This window comes from Pezoporus flaviventris, unplaced genomic scaffold, assembly GCF_033815535.1.
Source record: "Pezoporus flaviventris isolate CSIRO_AGI_PZ_B2104156 unplaced genomic scaffold, CSIRO_AGI_Pfla_v1 ptg000001l, whole genome shotgun sequence".
Lineage (NCBI taxonomy): Eukaryota > Metazoa > Chordata > Aves > Psittaciformes > Psittacidae > Pezoporus > Pezoporus flaviventris.
This window is the reverse complement of record NW_026892549.1, coordinates 22,158,090-22,178,293: the sequence shown is the minus strand read 5'-3', so window position 1 is coordinate 22,178,293 and position 20,204 is coordinate 22,158,090. Positions and strand designations below refer to the sequence as shown.

Below are 20,204 nucleotides of genomic sequence, written 5' to 3'. Positions count from 1 at the left end.
TCCATCCCCGCTGCTGTGCTGGTGGCTCTGGTGGGGTGGTGATGTGCTCTTCGATGCTATCTGCCTCTTACACATATGGGTTTGTACCACCCTCACAGCCTCCCCAGACCAATTCATCCCCTGCTCTGAAAGCCTTCCTGCTCTCCTTTGCCCATCCTATTCCAACCTGGCTGTCGAGGCTTGGTGTCTGTTTCTTCCTCATGCAATGTCTTGGGTGTGCAGCATTGCAGCCGGACTGTGCAAGCAGGAGGTAATTAGATCAGCATACTCCCAGGGGGTGGCTGATTAACAGCACATTTTCCCCATGCCGGGGGGCTGAGACACACACAGGCTGTATCAATCCATCTCTTGCCTCACTCCTTTCCCTTAGGATGCCTGGTTTTTAATTTTTGCTTTTCCTTTTTTTCCTTTCTTTCAAAGAGAAGATGAAGATTATATCAACTGAACTGGAATCTGAACTGACAGAGCTTTGTGCGAGGGACTTGTTTATTATGGTTCTGTATTGCTCAGCGCAGCATGTGTGCTATGCTGGGGACCACCCAGCGATCCCATCCACACCAGGCTTCCCTTGATATGTGGCTCAACCAGCAGCAGGTAGAGGGCCATGGGCTGTGCTTTGCCTTTGGGAAGGGGTCCTTCTGAGGCTGAACCCAGTACTGGGTGGGTGGATGTGGCTGGATCCCAGTGGCTGCTCTTTGCTTTTCCTCCTCTATCATCATAGAGGATGCTGTCCAAGGGAGATGTTGCTGGAGGCGATGGCAGCTGCTAGGAGTTGTGTGTTTGTCTCGTTCCTAAAGTAGCTCAAGTGCAATGGGCTGGGATTATTTTTTTGCCTTTTTTTTTTTTTTTTTGAATTTGGTTTTTAATACTAGCACCTTGTTAGAGGGATTTTGGCAGAGGGAGTAGTTATTTCCCAAAACAGCAGTCATTGCCTACAGATTAACTCTCCCTTAAACCCTACCATATACAAGTGCAACACAGATGAAAGAGGGGTTGAAACCCCAAAAGCACCCCATAGAGCTTATGGTTCTGTGGCACTGCCCTGGCCACAGCCAAGGAGCCATATTTTAGCCCTCTGTGCACCAGGCAGCTATACACCCAGCCCTGACCTGTCCAAAATCCAGGGAGAAACTTTGGAATTGTGAAGCTGTTGGTATCCCCTGTGCAGTGTGATTTAACATGGGCTTAAAAACAGAAGGAAAGGAGAGGGGGAAAGAAATGTGTTTTTCTGAAAGATGCAGTATCGTGTTTCTTAGTTTACCTCCAATTCATGTGTGTGGTGATATTTTGCTTATGGATGAACTGTGTGCTTATAGCAAATTTTTTTGTTTGTTTTTTGTGTGGTTTCTTTTTTTGTTTGGTTTTGGTTTTTTTTCTGGAAAACCAGGAGAGGATGGGGGCTATCAGGTGTGGTTGCAAATATTTCTCTCCCTGAATTTCAAAGCCATTCTGGATAGATCCTGTGCTCTACTATTGCATTAACCCAACTCTTAATGGGCAGACGTCCTGGAGTTTCTTGGGATAGTGATGGGAAGTGGCTCTCAGGTCCTTTAGGAAAGGAAGCTACAAATGTGTGACTCTTGGATTGAGGACTGGTGCAGGGCATGCACTGTCCCTGGTCCCACGTGGTTTGGCATGCATTCAGCCATTGCTGCCTCCTCCATGTGGGTTTTTCCATGTGCTTTTCTCATGCAGCAAACCGCTGCAGACCTCAGCCCTCATTCCTCCTCTTTGCTCATTTTTCCTGGAATAGAGAGGGCTTGCTGTTTTGGTAGGAGATGGGGCTCTTTAGCAGTGTCTAAAGCCCCACCAATTTTTTGCCAGACATGTCCCTGCAGCGCATATTCAACACCCCCTCCATGTATTTAGGAGAAGTTTCTCTGTAAATACAATGCCTTTTTCCCCTTGTGCCTTTTTCCTTTTATCTGGGAGGAAGAGCTTCAGAGTAACTAGTTTCTAAACTTGATTGGTTTTCCTCCAGGTTACTTCTCTGCTCCAGAGGCAGGGAAAGATACCTCTTCCACTTTCATTGTGATCTCTTTTCTTCTTGAGATTATAATGGGATCTCTCCCTACCTTAAAAAAATAAGCACCTGTATGCCTAAATAAGAAAAATCTTTGAGTCTCGAACAAGATGGAGGTCCTTACAGAGTTTAGCAAACTTATTAATTGTGTCAAATTTGCCACAGTGAGGAGCTGAGAGAATACAGGTGCTTTCCGCACCACACACTGTAGGGAGGCAGCAGTTGTTTGGGCATTATTTTTGTCTGATGGCTTTCTCTGTAGTGTGTGCTGTGCAAAGCATCTGGGTTTGGCACCAGATGCTTTACTTCATTCTATATAAGGAAAGCCATGAATCCTTTTGTCCCTGTTAGCCAACGTAAGTTGTCTCGTTTAACACATGTGCATGCTACCCCAGCCTGGCTCCTACTAGGCAGAGCCCTGTGTGGGGGTAGGCAAACTAGACAAACCTCTCAGATTTGCTAGATTTGGATGAATGAATGAAAATTCTTCTCTTCCTGCACAATAAAGCATGCTGAGCAAACCCGCTTGGGCTCAGAAACCCCATTGCATTGTTCCTTTTGAGGGGACTAGCATCAGCCCTGCTCTCCTCCACATGCTCTGTTTGGAAACAAGGGAACACATCAGGAAAGAGCCTGAAGGAGGAGTTTATGGTGTCTCTAATTAGTCAGTTTGTTCCATCCTTGAAGAAGAGGATAAGGAGTGACAGGGATGCATTGCTGGCCTCTGGAGGAAGAGTGCTGTGGCTAGGCTGATAGGGTAATTAGTGGTAACTGGGAGCTATCAATCGCCTCGGGTGGAAAAATGTCTTGGTTAAAGGAAAGACCCTCCCAAACATTTAATAACTCAAAAGGGTGTGAGACAGGGTCTGGAAGACAGTACTGGCAGTCCGTGAGGTATTTGAGGAAGGACTCTATTAAAAGATAAATTGAACACAATGGTCTTTTGTTCTTCCCCGGGTAGGTGACAGAATTTGCTGTTATAAAAGTTGCAAAGTATTTTGGAAGGAGGAAGGAAGAACAGAAGAGTTAGCAGACGGAAAAGAGGGAAGAATAACAAGAATTGGGGAGGGGTGCGGGCTGCAGCAATGCACTAGATATTAAAATCAGCTGCTAATTGCAAAAATGATAGAGGAAGAAAATGAACCTATGCAATCTGAAAAGTAAAATGTATCATATTTTAAATGCATGATCAGAGAATTTATTTAAATATTTATTAACTATAGTATGCTCCAACTTTCTACTTTTCCCCAACAACCACATTATGAGAGACTGTAATTTTCAACAGGAAGTAAAAGAGCTGTGGATTTTTTAGTTTGGTTTTTTTTTCTTTACCCAGCCATGATTTACTTTGGCCAGTAAGTGGTTCCTTCCTAATTCTGCAGCTCTCTGAGGAGTAAGACTTGTATGGGGCCTGACTGAGTGTTGAAGAAGCAGTCAGCTCCTTGATGGAGAAATATCAGACCTCTTAATGACCTGTATTCAAACTGCTTTGGATCTCCAGAGCTTTCAGACACCACCTTTCATATTCTTGGCATGGAATAGTATGTGTTAGAGGATGTACGGTGGGAGCTGCAGAGAAACTATCAAGCGTCTACTCTGCCAAGAGTGAAGTTTTACTGGACTGATAGCTTGTTGCATTGACATGTGTGTCTTCAGACTAAGAGTTGCCAGGTCTTCTGGAAGTGTCCAAGTATTTGAGGTGTACTTCAAAAACACAGAAGGAGCTGGAGATGGGACTATGAAGGACACCAAGAAAAGCTGAAGAAGTTCATTGTGGATGAGAAGGAGACTTTTCTCCTCACTGGACCATAAGAGCTGGTCACACCAGACAGGAAGGACACCAAGTTCTGTGCTTGCACTGCAAGAAATCTCTGAGCTTTTGAGGGCTGCTAGAGGACGTGATATTTCAGAAGGTAAGGGCAAGGCAGAGGTGGTGATGGGGAAGGACTCGGTATCCCTCTGTGATAAGCTAAATAGACACCATGTCTTCTGCCTTTAACAAGTTGTCTACTGTTAACTTGTGCAGTGAGCTGGGGAGCAGGTTTCTATTTGAGAACTACACTTTAGGAGGCAAATGGGCCCCTGAGGGGGACCAGTGAAAATGACCGGAGGTCCAGAAAACTTGGCTTCTGTGGAGAGATGGGAGAATTATGTTTTGTTTAGTCTAAAGACAACAGAAGACTAGGGAATGGGACAGCAGACTTCAAATGTATAAAAGGTAACCGCAAAAAGGAGAGAAATAAAAAAAGCTGTTCTTTGAGTTTGTTGTACATCAAAGGTCATTGACTGTCTTCAACAACAACACTGGAAATTCTGGGTAATCTCTAAGAAAAATAATAAATATGACCTTATGAGTCAGGGCATGGGTATCGCCTGGGTCAGATCACTAGGGAAGAGTGCAGTGTCTCCATCCCCAGAAGGCAGCAACAGGTTAGGGAAATATTTGCCCAAATAGGCTAGGTAGAGACATTTTTCTTTTGGTTGCTTTGAAGATGTTCCCTCCTCAATTTCATGTCTTTCTCATTCCCCAGGAATCCTTTAATCTCTGTTTGGTTTGCTCAGGGGAAGCAGAAGGGGAAGAGAAAGGGGGATAGTCAAGAGCAGCAGTTTATGGCTGGTGGTTTGCACAAGCCTGGGGGCTCACTGCCTCTTTGGCAGAAGGTGGTGGAATGGAGTGAGCTTGTGACCATCCATTTTCAATTTACCATCCAGGGCTCTGCACTGCTACTGGAAAACCCCATGGGGGCCTCCAGATCTGAAGCACAAAATCCCACTGGGAGAGCTGACCCCATGTGCTCTTCCCAGCCCTTTTTTCTCTGCTTTCTGTGGTGCTAAGTGCTTCAGCATGACAGGGACAAATGCGACTGTTTGCTGCCTGGAAGGAGCTTGCTGACCCATGGATGCCTGCCAAAAATAAGCATTGTTCTGCCTGGTGTCGTACATCCCACTGTCTCTTCCCCGGTGGAGCCAGGGGTGCTGTGTTTGTCCTGGGTACAGCCAGCACCATGCAGGCCGTTGGCTCTTGGCCCTTTTTGCCCTTTGTTTTTTGTATTTATCAGAATATTTCTGTTTGTCTATTGTTGAACCTTTTGCTTTGACACTTAAATCTGCCTATTGGGCTTGCTATGGTTATGCCAACGGTACAGGTTTTTCTTACCAAATTCTTCTGGCTCTGTAGGCTGACTGGCTTCTGTTGTCCTTACAGATGCTTCTTGAAACAAGTGGATGCTTGGAGATGCAGTTAGAGTCTGTAGCTTAACTCCAGTATCAGAACCTCTTTTATTTTTTGAGAGTACTGCTTACTCAAGTTAATTTTTCTGTGAGGCTCCACCTCATTGTTTGCTTTGGGCACAGCTTCCCATGGACTTCTCCTCTCGGTGCTGTGCTTGAGGTCTTCTCCTTGGCAGAAGCTGCTGCTGGTGGCAGTGCACTGGGATGCTCAGAGTGCCTGAGCAGTGACTTTTATCCTCAACAGCTGCTGATATTAACTGCTGAATCTCGGTGATGTCATGGGTTTGATTTCAGAGGCAAGCTTGAGTGACTGGCATAACCTGGTGCCTCAGCTGAGCTTTGGTCACAGGGAAATTGAAATATCTTTTTCCCTGTCCGGCATTTCTATGACCCTTTGAAGAACCTCTTGCTGCTCTGCAGGGTGTAGCTGAAAGGCTGAGAGAGGATGTTCTGGGGACAGAGTGTCCTGGTCTTTGCGAGGGGCTCATGCTCTACGGAGAGAGTTACACACTCAGATTGTCTGCTGACAACACCTGAAGCAGAATTTCTGGAGTGTATGTTTTGGGTAATCGTCATTTAAGATTTCTCTTATCATTTTGAAAATTTCTCTTGTCTTTAATTTTCCTACAACTAATAATAATGAATTATGGCAAGGCACACAGCAATTTTGCCTTTCATTTGCAGTTCTCCAAGTTAATGATCCCTCCACCTCCCCTTGTATCATTTGTCCCCTGATGGAAGTAGGGAAGAGGTCTCTAGAAGACTGTGAGTACCCTGGATTTCTTGTGTGAAAACTGCAGCACAACCAGACTTTAAAAAAGGTGAAACCTACCATCTGAGCTCTACGCACCCAAGTGGGGTCTGCTGGCTCCAAAATAGGGTCATGGTGTGCTGAACATCTATGAAGCCATGAACAAAGGGATCTCTGCCACCCTGGGTAAGATCGTGCTTGGGCTGCTGACATTTTAAGCAGCATTTCAAAACTAATTGCCTGGCCACAGCTATGTTATTATCAATTAACATAGTCCTGAATATCAGGAAGTAACTGTATCTCTTTAACTCTTTAAGGCTGCCTTCTGGGTCTGTGAAATGGCTGGATTCCCTCACAGGGATGGATTACATGTCTATGTCTCCCCTTCTGCTGGAGTGTGTAGTGAGGATGACCCAAGTGAGCAACAATGACATCTTTATGTTCCCTCTCTGTCCATCTTGTCTTGTGTATTCTACAGAGCAGAAAAAAAATTCCTCATATGTGAGATTTTGGAGCAGGGTGGAAGACAACCACATTACAGACACTGGACTGCCTGAATCCAAGAAGTTAGAGAAAAGAAATTAAGCAACAGCATTTGAGATCTTTTTAAGAGCAGACACTTTTCCAGATGTCAGGAAATGCCCTTAAATGGATGGGATCATTTCAGTGATCCTATCAGTCCAGAGAGCATTGCAGTCTCAGAAGCTGAGGGTATCTCTACCATCAGAAGGTCTCACTCCACACAGACCCCCTCTAATACTGTCCAGCTTTTAAGATCTGATATTCTGGGATATGGGTCTTTCCAGATTAGAATAAATATGACCCAGTTACAAAAGAAGCAGCCTTTCTTCTGAGCCTGAAGAGGCTACAGCATAGAGGGTGGCTTTTTATCTCTTTGTGGGGGTGAAGGAAAAAGGGTCATTGCAGTTCTGTTTTAGTTAGTCACTGGTTGAATGGGCCATGGTGGAGAGCAAGTGAGCAGAGGGCTCTGTGACATGGCCCTGCTGTCCATCACAAATATGCCCCCTCTATATGTGCAGTAAGGCAGACTCATCCAGTCTGCAGACCATGGCTGCTCATTTGCTTACTTGGGCTACAGGAAAGGCAGAGCTTCTTTAAGGAAAGTTTCTATCTGCATAAAAGCCAGAGCAGCTGAGAAGGGACAGTGCAGATGGTGCTAATTTCCAGAGGCCATATGTTTGGAGGGACGCTGGGTACCCCCACAACAATTCTTTGTTTTCTCAATGTTCATTTTCAAAGGTGCTCTGGAGGTCTTCTCTTTGCAGGAGGCTGCTGCTTCCTCCCACTTGTCCACTCCTGACATGTTTGCTCCATCCCCTCCTCCGTCCCCTGCTGCTCGATAAGCCCCGCAGCTGGATAAACAGCAATTTCAGTTGCTTACAGCCCTTCAGTGCCTTTCAGTGAGGCACCAGCACGGAGAGAAGCTTCCTGAGCTGCTCATTGTGGGTGGACGGTAGTGCTGTAGCCTACATGCCAGCACCAGCAGCACTCTGGTCCCATCAAGATCAGGTTCAAAATACACAGGATCTGGAGGTGCTAATTACAAATGTGGGCTCCCTGTTCTGTGCAAGGCAGAGGAATTTGGTAATCTGGGAGCTCTGGGTCTGTCTGTAGGCTGAGGTTAGCTATGAAATGGGCTTAGAAATCTTCATGGTAGCTTTGATTCCTGCTGTTTTGACTTCTTGTCCCTTCTCTGCTTACTATTTAGAGAAAAGGGAGTTAGCTCATCTCCTAAGCAGCAGCACCTCTATCTCACCCAAAAAGAGTCTGCTGTAAACACAGAAGAGTAGGAACCCCCATAGATGAGATTAGCACTTGTAGCTGTTGAGGTTGTTTGCTCTTCGTCATTTGTGGAGCATTTTGGAGTTTACCACCATCAAGGCCTGGCCCACCAAAGAGGGCAATAAGGCCTCTTTCTACGCAGCTGCCCCAGTCTGCCTGGGACTGCAGGGGGCAGGGAGCATGGGGAGCAACATCCAGTGGTGTTGCAGTGATTCTGTTACAGTTCATGTTCCTTTCATGAAGGGTTCTGTGCAATCTGGTTGACTTGTATGTTTGCTCCCTTGGCTTACACAGGATTGCCAGCATCTCTGACCAGGCCAAGGTATCTCTGCCAGTCCCCTGGCCAGGGGCAACCCTGGTGCATTGCATGAGCACAGCTGGTGCTGCCCGCAAGAGGCTGTCTCAGACTGGCCATCTTTGGTTAGAGAGGTTGAAAGCGGAGACAGGAGGATCCCCTCTCTCATTTGCCTGCTCTTTCCTTTAATGTGCGTTACTCCTTGTTATGTTAGAGACTGAGCCTCTTTAGAAGCTCTGCTTGGCCTTCTCATTAATCACTCTGACAGAACATGACAAATCCACTTTGCTGAAGCATTATTTCACTTTGTAAAATCCCCAGTGCTTTGCAATAGCTTATCCAGCAGCACCTCCTCCCTCCCCACTATCCTTGGCACATCTTCCTTCCTCCTCCTTCAGCCCATGCAAGACGATGTTGCTTTTACAAGTGACTATATCCAAGGGCTCTGTCTCCTGGGTCACATGGATGGTCCCAGCATTTGAAGCCTAGTCCCTGGATGGTCTCTACTGATTGACTTATTGTAGCCAAGATTGTGTGCCTGCAGCTCACTGAGCTGTGTTTATACAAGACTGTGCAGGCCCCTCCACATAACCATTAATTTTATAGAGGGCATATAACAAAGATGGGCCTCCAATATGCCTCCTGCCTTTGATCTGTGTGGGGTGTGTGGCTTGGTGGGACCAGAACTGACGGCATTGCTGATTTACTCTGCTCTGCGGATGTAGCTTCTGGAGCAAGCAAAAGCGTCTTTTTTCTCTCAGCGGTATTGCAATACCATTACACGCTGTGCTGCTGTCTGGTCACATTTGGTCTGGAAGGGTACGGTGGCTCAGGGTTTGTTTGCCTTTAAATTTTTCTTTCAGTATTAGCTAAATGGTTTGGTTCATGCAACCTGCAAGTGCCCCAGTCTGCCCCTGTGCAGACAGGTAGGCGGGTTATTATGGGTCTATAGTGTTGCTAATGGAAATAAAGTCCGTATGTTGGCAAGTTATAAGCATTGACTTTGTGACAGGGTGCTTACTCTGAAACAAAATCTCTCCAAAACTGTCCTCACAGAACTTTATTGTCATGCAGGCCAGACTTGGAAAAATTACTTTTTTTTCTCCCAGTCTGGCATAAATTAGGATTCCTGTATCCGAGTCTGACCTTGCCCTCCAAAATGAACATTCTGATGAGAAACACTTTTGTTATTTAGATTTGGCATACCAAGCAGGATAGTGACCTCAGCACCAACACCGGTGATAGGCAATTGCCAGACCCAGCAAATTTGGGTCCCCCTGAGCCCCTGCCCTAAATTTGGATGGAGATGTTTTGAGCCGTTGAGATTTCTGGCTGTGAATGTTGGCTTTTTAGCACTATCTATCTGTCCGTCACCATCAATGTGCTAAACATTCTGTTTTTCTTTTTTTTTTTTAACCAAAAGGTAACCTTTGGAGATAACCTTTTTTGATCAACAATAATGAAAGCTGAGCAAAGCTCTTTAGAGTGCCATTCACAGTGCGATTTTAGGGTACCAAAGCTTGATAGCCGAACCATTTGCTGAAGTCCTTGGTATGAAGGAGTCATGCTAAGTGGGAGATTTCCAATGTGGAAAATGTTTGTTCAGCCAAAGTCTCCAGTTTCTTTGGTGGACTTTCAGCCAGGGGTATTTTCAGAATGACAGCGTATTCTGCAGGTGCTCACCGTGACATCCACCTCCCATGCAAAGAAGAGGTTGCTGCCTGTTACCTGTCAGCTCTCCTGTTACGCTGTTTAGTCTTACTTCCTGGCACTTCACATAAAGAGAGGGGAAAAAAAAGGAAAAAGAAAACAGAGTGTCTATAAAGTATGGAAAATGTAGAACCCCCTGACAGTTGTATGGTGCATCTTGCTTCTCTCACAGAGAGGAAACCACAAAATAGTCAGGCCAGGGGTTTCTTTCCACACACACACAGTATCTGTCAGGATTTTGAGGAATTTTCTGGGAACTGATGAAAGAAATGTGCTGTTTAAGCCTTGGTATATACTGTACAATAGTTCTGTATGAGGGAGATGCAGTGCTCCACGTTGCCAGATTCCAAAAATCTTTCCAAAATAAAAGAAACCTAAAGGATTTGAGGAAATTCCTTCCAAGAGGGTCAGAATGGCTCCTATGGGAACAGAGCAGAAGCAAAGGGGGAAATAAGCTTGCACTAAAGAGAAAAGGTACCTGATGTGCTTAATAGCTGTAGTTTTCTCATTAACCTTTTCGTGCCTTTACAAGATCACCGATACTGATGGGAAATGCATAGGCATTTTATCAGGAAAGGGGCTCTTTTCCCCTCCACTTTCAACTTCTCAACCCCAAGGGGTGGGCAGGATGTGAGGGGGAGTCACACAAATAACAAGTCTCCTCTGCTCAGTGGTGTCACACTCATGGAGGGGACCCCTGCCTGCCAAAGGACCAAAAATGAGTTTAACAGTGTCAAGAGTTTGACTTGCATGGCCTTTCCAACACAGGACTTTCAGAGGCTGCCCTGCACTCCTGGTGACTGTAAAGCAGTGCTGCTAATTTTGGGGATACTTAAGTAATGAATAGGGAGTTTGTGTATGTGCATCAGCAAATGTGAGCAGCATCAGGATCAACCCCAAAAGATGGTACAGTGTGTTTATTTAGTCCTTCTTGTTAGTATTTATTGAATTAAAAAAATATTTATTGGTTTTTTTTTCTTCTTCTGTCTTTCAGGTCCACCTGTAAGTACCAAGCCTCTATGGTTTTAGAAGCTGTTGACACAGAGGTTGCAGGCCACGAACTAGCAAAGTCTTCTGTCTGTGGTGTCTGGTGTGGTAGCTGCCTTCACAGTCCTGGCAACCTGGGACCTATCAAACAGCAAGTACTGTGGGTGTTCAAGACCCATATTATTGTGGGGTTGCTCTCGGCTGCATTGCAGCTTTTGAGGGTGATGAGACAGAGGGAGCACAGGGACAGGGACATGACAAACACGAGGGTCACATGTATTTATTACTAGTTGGCCCCACATACCCTGGGGGAATCAGCTGTATGTGCTTCAATCCATTGGATGCCACATGCTGAATGAGACGTGTTTGCAACAAAGGGAAAGATAGATCACAAACACATGGCAGGAGCTGTAGGGACTTGTTCCCTGCTACTCTCGTGGGCTTGCTGAACTGATGGGCCTTGAAGTATAGCTGCACAATTATCAATTTCAGAGGAAAAAATTGTGTTGACAGCTTCCTTTTTAAATGTTAGCTAATGCAAAATCTCAGTGCAGATGATTTAGGCTTCAGGAAAACAACTAGGTTATTGCAGAATTTTCTTACAGCTACTAAGAGACCCACGGTGAACCAGAAGAAGCAATGCAACGAATGAGGCCATGTATTGACATCTCTCAGGATTATAGAGAAATGCTATATTGTCTCTAGCACAATCCTTCCAGAGGAAATGGTTTATATTCATGTACAATACAGTAACTATGCTGGGTTTCTGTGGAGGAACATGAGAAGTTAAACATACGGTAGTCATCTTTTGTCTGTTCATGCAAAAATGTCTTAAACAGTTTGCAGATGATGTTCTGAGGAGAAGTACTTGATGCACAACCTATTTTCCCCTTTCATCGAGTCAAAATGCTGTAGACTGAACTCCCAGATATATGAGCACATCCCTATTTAATGACAACAATCTTACAAAAAATTGCACCTTCCGGGTCAAAAGGTCTGAAAGCGTTTTACAGCTGGAATCCCTGATCCATGCAAACCTTCAGCAGTAGTTGATCCTAGGGGCTTTCAGGACTGGCTGCTGAAGTGAATGTATTTCAGTGTTAGCTTTGGGTTATTGGGAAGAAAGCTCTGCTCCAGAGGAGCTGCAAGTGGAGTCCAGCTAGATCTGTCCCTACCATTCTACCCTGGGCAAGCATAGGTCAGTGCTAAAGGGATGGGCCAGGCACAAAATTGGTGCTGGTGAAGCATTTCTATTATTGCTAAGAGAAATTAGAGAGAAAGCACAAGGTCAACACAGACGTCTCCTGGAGAGCAGTCTGCGCCTTTGCAGGGTGAGGAAGACACGCACTCCAGGCTTCCTCTGCAGCAATAAGGGCTAGAAACTTAATATCGTAATGAAAGACTGAAGCCTGGCAGAAACACATGGGACCACCAGAGAAGTGCTGACAATATGTGCTACTGTATCCTGGCTTATTGCAACCTCTGAACCTGTCTCCGCATGCAGACTTTCAGGACAGGCTGCGAGGAATGCTTCAGCCAATGGAAATAACAAGAGGAAGTCAGGCAGACCAAGCATCATTAGCCAAAGTGGAATGTCTTGGGCTAACAGCACCCTTGCCTCTTTCAGGACCTCTGGGTTTCTGATCAGCTCAGTTCACTGCCGAAGAATAAAGCAAAGTCCTCCATGCCACCATAGGAAATATTTCTTTCCTCTCCCTGCCCCCCCTCCCCCTATATTTTTTGTGATTAAAACTGCATGGAAACTCAAGTTTATGAGCGACATGGGCTTCTGCCTGGGTGGTTGTCATATACATCATGCTGGATAGGAACCCCAAAGCACTGATGACCCACTGATGACTACTCTCTCCTGGTGTTTTATCCTGCCTTGCAAAACACAGCATATTGGGCAGCGGGGCTTAGACCCCAGTGTCAGCTTGAGTTTGGGGATGGGCAGAAATACTCATTAGAGGTGCACTGAGCCCTGTTTGTAGTGTAGGATGACCAGGAGAAAATACAGGGAAATGGCTGAGCAACACCCCAGCGGTCAAAGGGGCCTTCATACTCTCCTCTTGCCCAACAGATGCTCCCGCCGTTGTTCTTGAAATCAGTTGATGCTTTGGTGAAGACAGGGGCAACCCATAGTCACATAAGAAATTTGGTGAGATTGGGACTAAAAGGGGCAAAGGAAGGAAGGAAATGATGAAATGATGCAATAGTCCAGAGGTTCCCAGACTCAATTGCCGTCTGGACCACATCCGAAGGAAAAGATCCTCTCACGGACATTTTCTCTCCCATTTCTGAACATGCAACATTTCTGTGGCAATTGCAACAATTCCATACATGAAAAAATAATATTTAGCAGATGGAAAATCAGGAAAAAAGTCAGGGCCCTGTAATTAGCTTGCTCTCCGTGGACTTCCAGATACCTTCAGAGCCTGTGCGGAGAGCTGTGGGTAGAGCCATGCCGAAAGGAGAGAAAACTTCACAAGCAGGAGATTAGGAAACTGAAGCAATCAGAGCTCATGGTCAAGGAGCTGTGGAGAGTTTTTTAACCATTCCGTTTCCTAAACCCTTTCATGTGATTTCATCTCTTTATCATGCCCTTTCTTCAGAGTTTGAAGCTAACTTTCGTCATTTCTATGTACTTTGTTTCAGGGCCTTACAGGAAGACCAGGGCTCCCGGTAAATACGTCATTCTTTTCTTTTTCGCTCCCTCGTGTTCTGTATCTGGCAGTACTTTCATCGGTAGGCCTCCAGGGTTTGTAAACTGGGAGAAGGTAGTAATCTTGCATAACAATCCCAACGTGGAATACCAAATCCAAACAGCACATGAGACATGTCTTGTAACAGAGTAGAGACCACAGGAGCTTTGTAGGAGCAAACTTAAGGGTAACATAATCCCTATGAATCCTCCTGCATGTAGGAAACATATTATGTCTGAAGATGCCTTTGTCAGCTTGAGGGTCTGGTTGAAGAGGCACAGTGTGTAGTATTCTTGCTGATGGTGCTTGCTAATTGCAGCAGGATTTAAAAGGCCTACGTCACTCTGGGACAAATGTAAAAGTCTGTAATAACAGTGTCTGCATCTGAGAGAGATAGCCATGCGTGAAGAAGGAGCATAGGGTTTGGCATTATAGCTGTGTGCTTTCTTGGCTATGGCTTCCTGCTCCCTGGGCTGCAGCTCACCTGAAGAATGCAGCAGCCATAACAGGCAGTTTCCTAATGAGCGAAATGTAAACTGTGCTGCTGGCTCCCCCTGACTCAGGAGAGAGGCTGCTTGCTGCCTTTTGTGCTCCTTTAGTTCCAACGTGGGAGCTGCAGGCAGCTTTGCATGACTTGGTAACCAACTTACATGGTATCATCCACCTTGGAGTGCTCTTTCCTGGCTCCCTGTCACAGACAACCTTTCATTATAAACATCTGGCATTTATTTGCTGTCCTACTGGGAGCTCTCCCTTTGCTATTATTGCTTGGAGGGCTGTAACACTGCGCAGTCACATACCAGACACAGTGCTGTCATGTACCGCTCCAATACCAGGTACTCGCTGGAGACCTGACACAGCTCTGCCCTCAGCTTAAGCTCTTCCTGCCTGGGCACCAGCCACTGCAAAGCCAGGAGAAATGAAATCAGCTTTTTTACCTCAAACTATGAGGGAGATCAGCCTGAGCTCAGCTATGGAGGAAAGCAGCATTTAAGGGAAATAAAGCACAGGAAAACTCAGTATTACACCCTCCAGTAGCCTCAGATTAACCCCATGGCAAGATGCTGACACCAGGAGTTTTGCTTGCTGCCAGCACACAGACATAGGCAAATATTAGTGGGATTGAGAACTGACCTAAAACCCTAGAATAAGTAGCTTCCTATAATATTTCATCTACAAAATTTACAATCAAGCAGCTGGTTAGCTGTTCATCCATCTGCAAGGGATGCTTTTGCAAAGCATATGTTGCTTTTCAATTTATGAAAACATGCACTGCATGGAAAGGAATGCTGCCAATACTCAATAGCCCCCCAGCTACACAGAAGGAAGTGGCTAAAGTTTCACCAAGTAACGGTTTATCCTAGGCAATAATGTCTGAGTTTGGGATGCATGGCCAAAGGAGCCTCTGTGCATACACCCAGCAAAACAGAGTTACGTGCATTCCCCATCCAGAGATTTCACACTACATTCACATGTTGGGATTGAACAGGGGGAAGGCACAAAGAAATGGCATCAATGGAGCTGGTGTCTCCAGCTGCAGAAACCAGAAAACCAGGTTTACAGCTACAGGAGGGCAGGCAGCCATTGGCAGGGACACTCTGTTTTATATAAGGAAACCCCAAACATCGGTGGAAACAGAACTGAGAGATAATTATCACATCAATTTTGCAAAATATAGGCCAAAAGCTACGTAAGTGCTGAAGCCATATTTGTCAAGATCCTTTAGCAGCAGCTGCTATCTTCCGAATCTGCACAGCCTTCGGTTTTGGTGATCAGGAATGCAAAGGGAATTGACTTAATTTATTTTTTTTTAATTTTTATTTTGGCAAATTGCATAGTTAAATGTAGGAAACTGCCTTGTAGGTAAGCGCCCAAAGAAAATTGCCACCAATCTTATGTTCATGTGTTTATGAGGCTCTGCTCAGTGTCACCTGACCCAAAGTCATTCCCCAAAACACTCTTTGGATTGTTCACACCATGACAATGCACTGAGAAGTATCTCAAAGGGGTAGAGGACACTGAACACAGCCACTCATATGTCTTCTTCCAGACATGCTTTTTCCTGTGTCAGCTTGTTTTCCCACATTTTTCTTTTGCTTCTGGACAGGGCTCTATTTTCAAGTCTAAGAGAATCCTGTTTTAAAGTGATAACTCTATAAATAAATAGCTAACACCCAGATGACTTTGGTAAAGAGAGAGTAAAACATGACAGTTTGCTACTGCAGGAAGCCCGTTCCCAAGATCTGGATTTTATGAAGCACTGGAAACTGAGATTATACTTTGTTAAGCTGAAAACTCTTGCTCTTTTGCTGTCTAAATCACCGGGTGTAATTTCTGTTGTGAGATGTGCTGGTCTGTCATATGCACATACCAGCTTGTTGCTTATGCATGTTCTTAAAGACAGGTTCAGCTACACACTCTCTCAAAATCCCTGGACACTTGCAATGCAATGTGAAGCCACATCTGTGGCATAATTCATTTGTGCTGTTTTACAACCTTGCTTTTGGTCAGTTTCCAATTGCCTCTGATTTTGCCTTAATTGCCAGGGAGACAAAGGTGCGATGGGGATCCCTGGACGACCGGTAAGTGGAAACTTCTTGTATGTGCCATGTTCTCCCCATCCTCTTCAACTTCCAAGATTTAGGGCAGGACTTTCAAGGTGATCCTTGGTGGGTGTCAGTGTGAGCAAAGCCATTTTCCCTGACCCCCACACCTGAGGGCTCTCCTTGTCACAGCAGGGTGGCCAGCCCTGCAAACTGCATACATGCAGTATGGGGGGTGTTTCCATCTGCTCTGCCATATTGCTCAGACCCTCCTCTGGTTCAGCAAGCACCATCCTCCCATTCCCCCAGTTGGGTGCCTCTTGCTGCCACCTCATGTGTTGGCTGGGCTTGCTAACCATGGGCTTGCTAACATACACCCCTGCTGCCCCAGGCAGCTGCCCTTTCCAAACAGCTCTGCCCTGAACAAAAGGGGGTATCCCCTGCCTGTCCGAGCACTGTATTTTGGAATTGCTCTTTGCTCAGACATCCCAGGGTGAGGATGGGGAAGAGGGCTGGGGCAGGAGCTGAGGCCACTTTACTTATTCCAGCTCCGTAGCCAGGGTTTTGGTGTGGGGTAGTGTACCCTTGCCGCTGACGCCTGTGTTTGTGTGTCTGTCTCTCTCTCTCTCTCTCTCTCTCTCCCCGCTGCACCCTCTTGCATGTGGCTGTGATGGGTGCCACTGACCCAGGGATTAAAAGGGCAACCCGGAGAGAAGGTGAGTCAGCTCCTCACAGCCCTTAGCATCCCCGACTGTCCTGATCTAGCGCCAGCCAGAGCCCCTCAGTCACAGTCATAGCTGCTGCAGCCAGCTTTGGGCTTTCACCCCCCCCAGCCTGCCCCTTCTTCCCCGGTGGTGTGAGTTTATCTCCCAAATTCCTTCCAGGCCACTCAGCCTCCAAAGATGCTGTGTTTCTTGTTTATGACAGTTTACTAACAACATAAGAGCCAGCGGGCACATGCAGAGCTCCCTCCAAGGCTTCCTGGGTTTTAACCCTGAAGTTTCTTCCTTGCTGGCAACTCCGCTTGCCCTAATCAACCTGCAGCTCCCTTCCACCTCCCAGGTTAGCCCAATCCCTGGTGCAAGCTGTAACAAGGAAGAAAATGGCACAGCACTCTCCTATTTCTAATAAAGTGAGATGTCTTCTTACCAAGTAAAACTGATGGTGTAATTTAAGTCTGTGAAATGCCATCTCACAAGCTGTTTGTTGTCCACTGAACTGGTGGTGTTTTATACCTGCAAAGAAGTGGTAGTTTGTAAAGCATCCTACTGCTTACCCCCATGTTTTGATGCGTTTGATATTTCAGCATAGTCTGTTTTCCCCAGAGCTGTGAGTATTCCCCACCTATGAGAGCAGCAAAATAAAAGTGTTTGGCGTGTGTGAATAACAACATGCAGAAACTAGGAAAGGGATATATATTCACCTCATAAGGGGATCATCTGCATGCTGCCATATCAGGTTCATTTGCTCCTCTTCTTAGAAGATAGACAATAAAACACAACAAGGAGGGGGCAAGGTAGGAGAGATTATCCTTCCTTGCCTTCAAGCTACTGCTTGCTCATTGAAGCCAACCAACATTACCTAACAGACCAAAACTTCACTGCCTGAAGCCATCCTGCTTTTTCTTTGTGTGTCCTTGCATTTCTCTCTGGCCAGTTTTCAGCAAGAAAAGATAGCAGATAGATACAAACAAACAAGGGAAAAACTACTCTTAAAGCCCATGCTTTCCCAAAGCCCTCTGTGAGAGTCCTAGGTCCCAGCTGTGTTTTGAAGAGAGCTCTGCTTGCTTGCAGGCCACTTGGTTTATGGGATGCTCCATCCCAAAGCTCCCCAGGCCTGGGCGCTTCTGGAACTGCCTCTCAGGAATATGCCATGTTTTCCAAAGACAAGGACATGTCCTGCACAGTGCACGTCGTGGGTGGCTAGGAGCTGGAGAGGCAGTTGTTTTCTTTTCCAGCAAGGACTTTGCTGTTTTCATCCACATCACAACTGAGTTTGAGAAGCACACAAGTGAGGCATTTCTGGAGGCAAAGTGAAGTCCTTGCAGCTCCCATTTCTATGGAGCCCAACACATCCCTTCTTTTCTTTCTTCTGCAGGACACAGTCCTTCTGGACTGGCAGGAAATAAACAGCAAGGGCCATCTTTCACACTTGCAATGGAGCTGAATCTGAGTTTTGCTAGAAAGTGTTTTAAGTGTTTATAGTTTTCCTTGCTGTGCAGCTTCCATTTTCTGGCACATCTGAGTAGCTCCAAATGACATCTTTTCTTCCAAAGTGTGGGCAAGAGCTGGGGGAGGCTGGAACAGCAGCTGCCCTATAAGCTCTGAAGGTCTCACACCTTAAGCACCCTTGTTTAGCCCCAGTCTTGATGGGTATATAATTGTCTTTGTATTTTCCTCCCCTCAGTTTTTGACACCTTTTCCTCTCCATTGTATATCTGCAGGGTGCTCCAGGAGAAGCAGGCATGTCTATCATCGGGCCCCGTGGTCCACCCGTAAGTGGATTTCTCTCTATTTTTGACAGATGTGGGCAAGTTACAAGGAAATACTTAGGAGGGGCAGTAAGACAGCATCGGCTGGAAAGCAAAAATTCTGTGTCATGTGGTTCCCATGCTGAGCCAGGTTTGGTTTTATACTCCTATTATGTACTATATATAATGAAATTACAGCTCATGCTCTATAGCAAATGAGGAAGCCTTCCCTTGAAGGAAACAATATTCTTGTATTTAAAAGGAAGGAACATATTTCCTTCTAACAACAGGGCTGCTACCACTTTTGGAGAAAGTACACCCTTTGCCTGGCTGATCTCAGCCTTTGGTTTCATTGGCAGAGGACAAAGCCACTGATTTTGCAGAAGAGCAGGATCAGAGCTAAGCTAGTGACTTGAGAATTCACAAAGCTGGGTAGTTCAGGGTTCTTCAGAAATCCTTGTCAAGTACCCAAAATCTTGGGGACTCTTTAACACCACAGTTACCCCTATCTGGAAAGCCCCTTAGCTGGCTGGGGACCTGAGGAAAGAGTAGGCAAGATTTTGCACCCTCTTCCAGCAAAAGTGCCCCTGCAAGGTGTAAGGAATCAACCAGACGAAGCAAGGACAGGGTTATAAAAAAAGACCAACATGAAGGGTTGAAGCATTTATGCGCATGAAGCCTCTGCTTTTGAGTGGGTGCAGCCAGTCCTCACCACTCCATCCCTGAACAGTCTCTCCTGGAGATTTCCATGAAAAAAGACCTAGAGACTCAATTCTCTCCCTCTCAGTGGGCACTTCCGATTTTGATTAACCAAGCACCATCCTTGACCTGCAGAGAGGATGGGCCAACAGCAACTCTTGTTTCACATCAAAGGTCAAGTGAGAGAGCCCTGAGCAGTGCAAACACTTGTCTACATCTGGCTTTCCAATTAACTCTCCAAAAGCCCCATGATAAATGTTTCTAATAACAAGCAGGTTTGCCAGTTCCCAGGCCCACCTGCCTGGCACTCTGGAGTTTGAGAAGTGACAGAAACAAAGCCCAGGACATAAACAGGTATCTTCAAGTGTTTTACATCCAGCAGACAGGCTCTGATCATGTGGCCAATTGAGGAGGAAGAGCTGCCAGGTCTCTCAGTGCCAAACTCTGAGCAAGACCACCCTGCTCCACAAACAGTAGGTTTTGGAAGGTAGAAGTTTTTGCCTTCTCGATAGTGTGGTTATAGTAACTGGAGAGAAAAGCCATCAGTCCCTGTCACTGTAGGTCCTGCAAACAGACAGGCATCAATATTTTCTGGAAGGACACATGCCTGTTCTGCAGGGCAATTTTTAATGTCTCTTTTGGGGCTGCTGCTTTGCCTCATTGCCTTCTCTGCTCTTTGGGAAAGTGCACAACACATTGCATCTCCAAAGCAGCGGAAAACTTAGATGGCAAATTATATTTAAAGTGGGCTTTTGCCTACACCAGTCAAAGCCCTGAGGTGCCAGCACTGGCACAACTCCACACTTCCACCCCAAAGTCTACTGTGAAGATGATCCAGTTTCCCAGAGAGCTGCTGATAGGTCAAAAGGATGGCTGAGCACTGAAGACAAACAAGGAAACCCTGGCCAAGGGGCCACTCGGAAAGATGTGGGATGACAAATAGTTTCCAGATTTTTGTCTGGAGGTTAAAGCTTTCACTCGAGCTCAGAG

The 20,204-nt window shown here is 45.9% G+C and overlaps 1 protein-coding gene across 2 annotated transcripts in view; it reads left to right on the top strand.

Moving 5' to 3' along the window:
• COL13A1 (collagen type XIII alpha 1 chain) overlaps positions 1-20,204 on the top strand; it is a 129,425-nt gene that overhangs the window by 52,744 nt on the left and 56,477 nt on the right. Inside the window, exons 6-10 of one of the 2 annotated variants that reach the window (XM_061447692.1) lie at positions 10,808-10,815; positions 13,456-13,482; positions 16,049-16,084; positions 16,735-16,761; positions 18,489-18,539. In XM_061447692.1, the coding sequence (XP_061303676.1) occupies positions 10,808-10,815; positions 13,456-13,482; positions 16,049-16,084; positions 16,735-16,761; positions 18,489-18,539 (149 nt within the window). Of the gene's footprint in view, positions 1-10,807; positions 10,816-12,698; positions 13,483-16,048; positions 16,085-16,734; positions 16,762-18,488; positions 18,540-20,204 lie in introns of those variants that run through there. The other variant, XM_061447699.1, reaches the window with a different exon arrangement.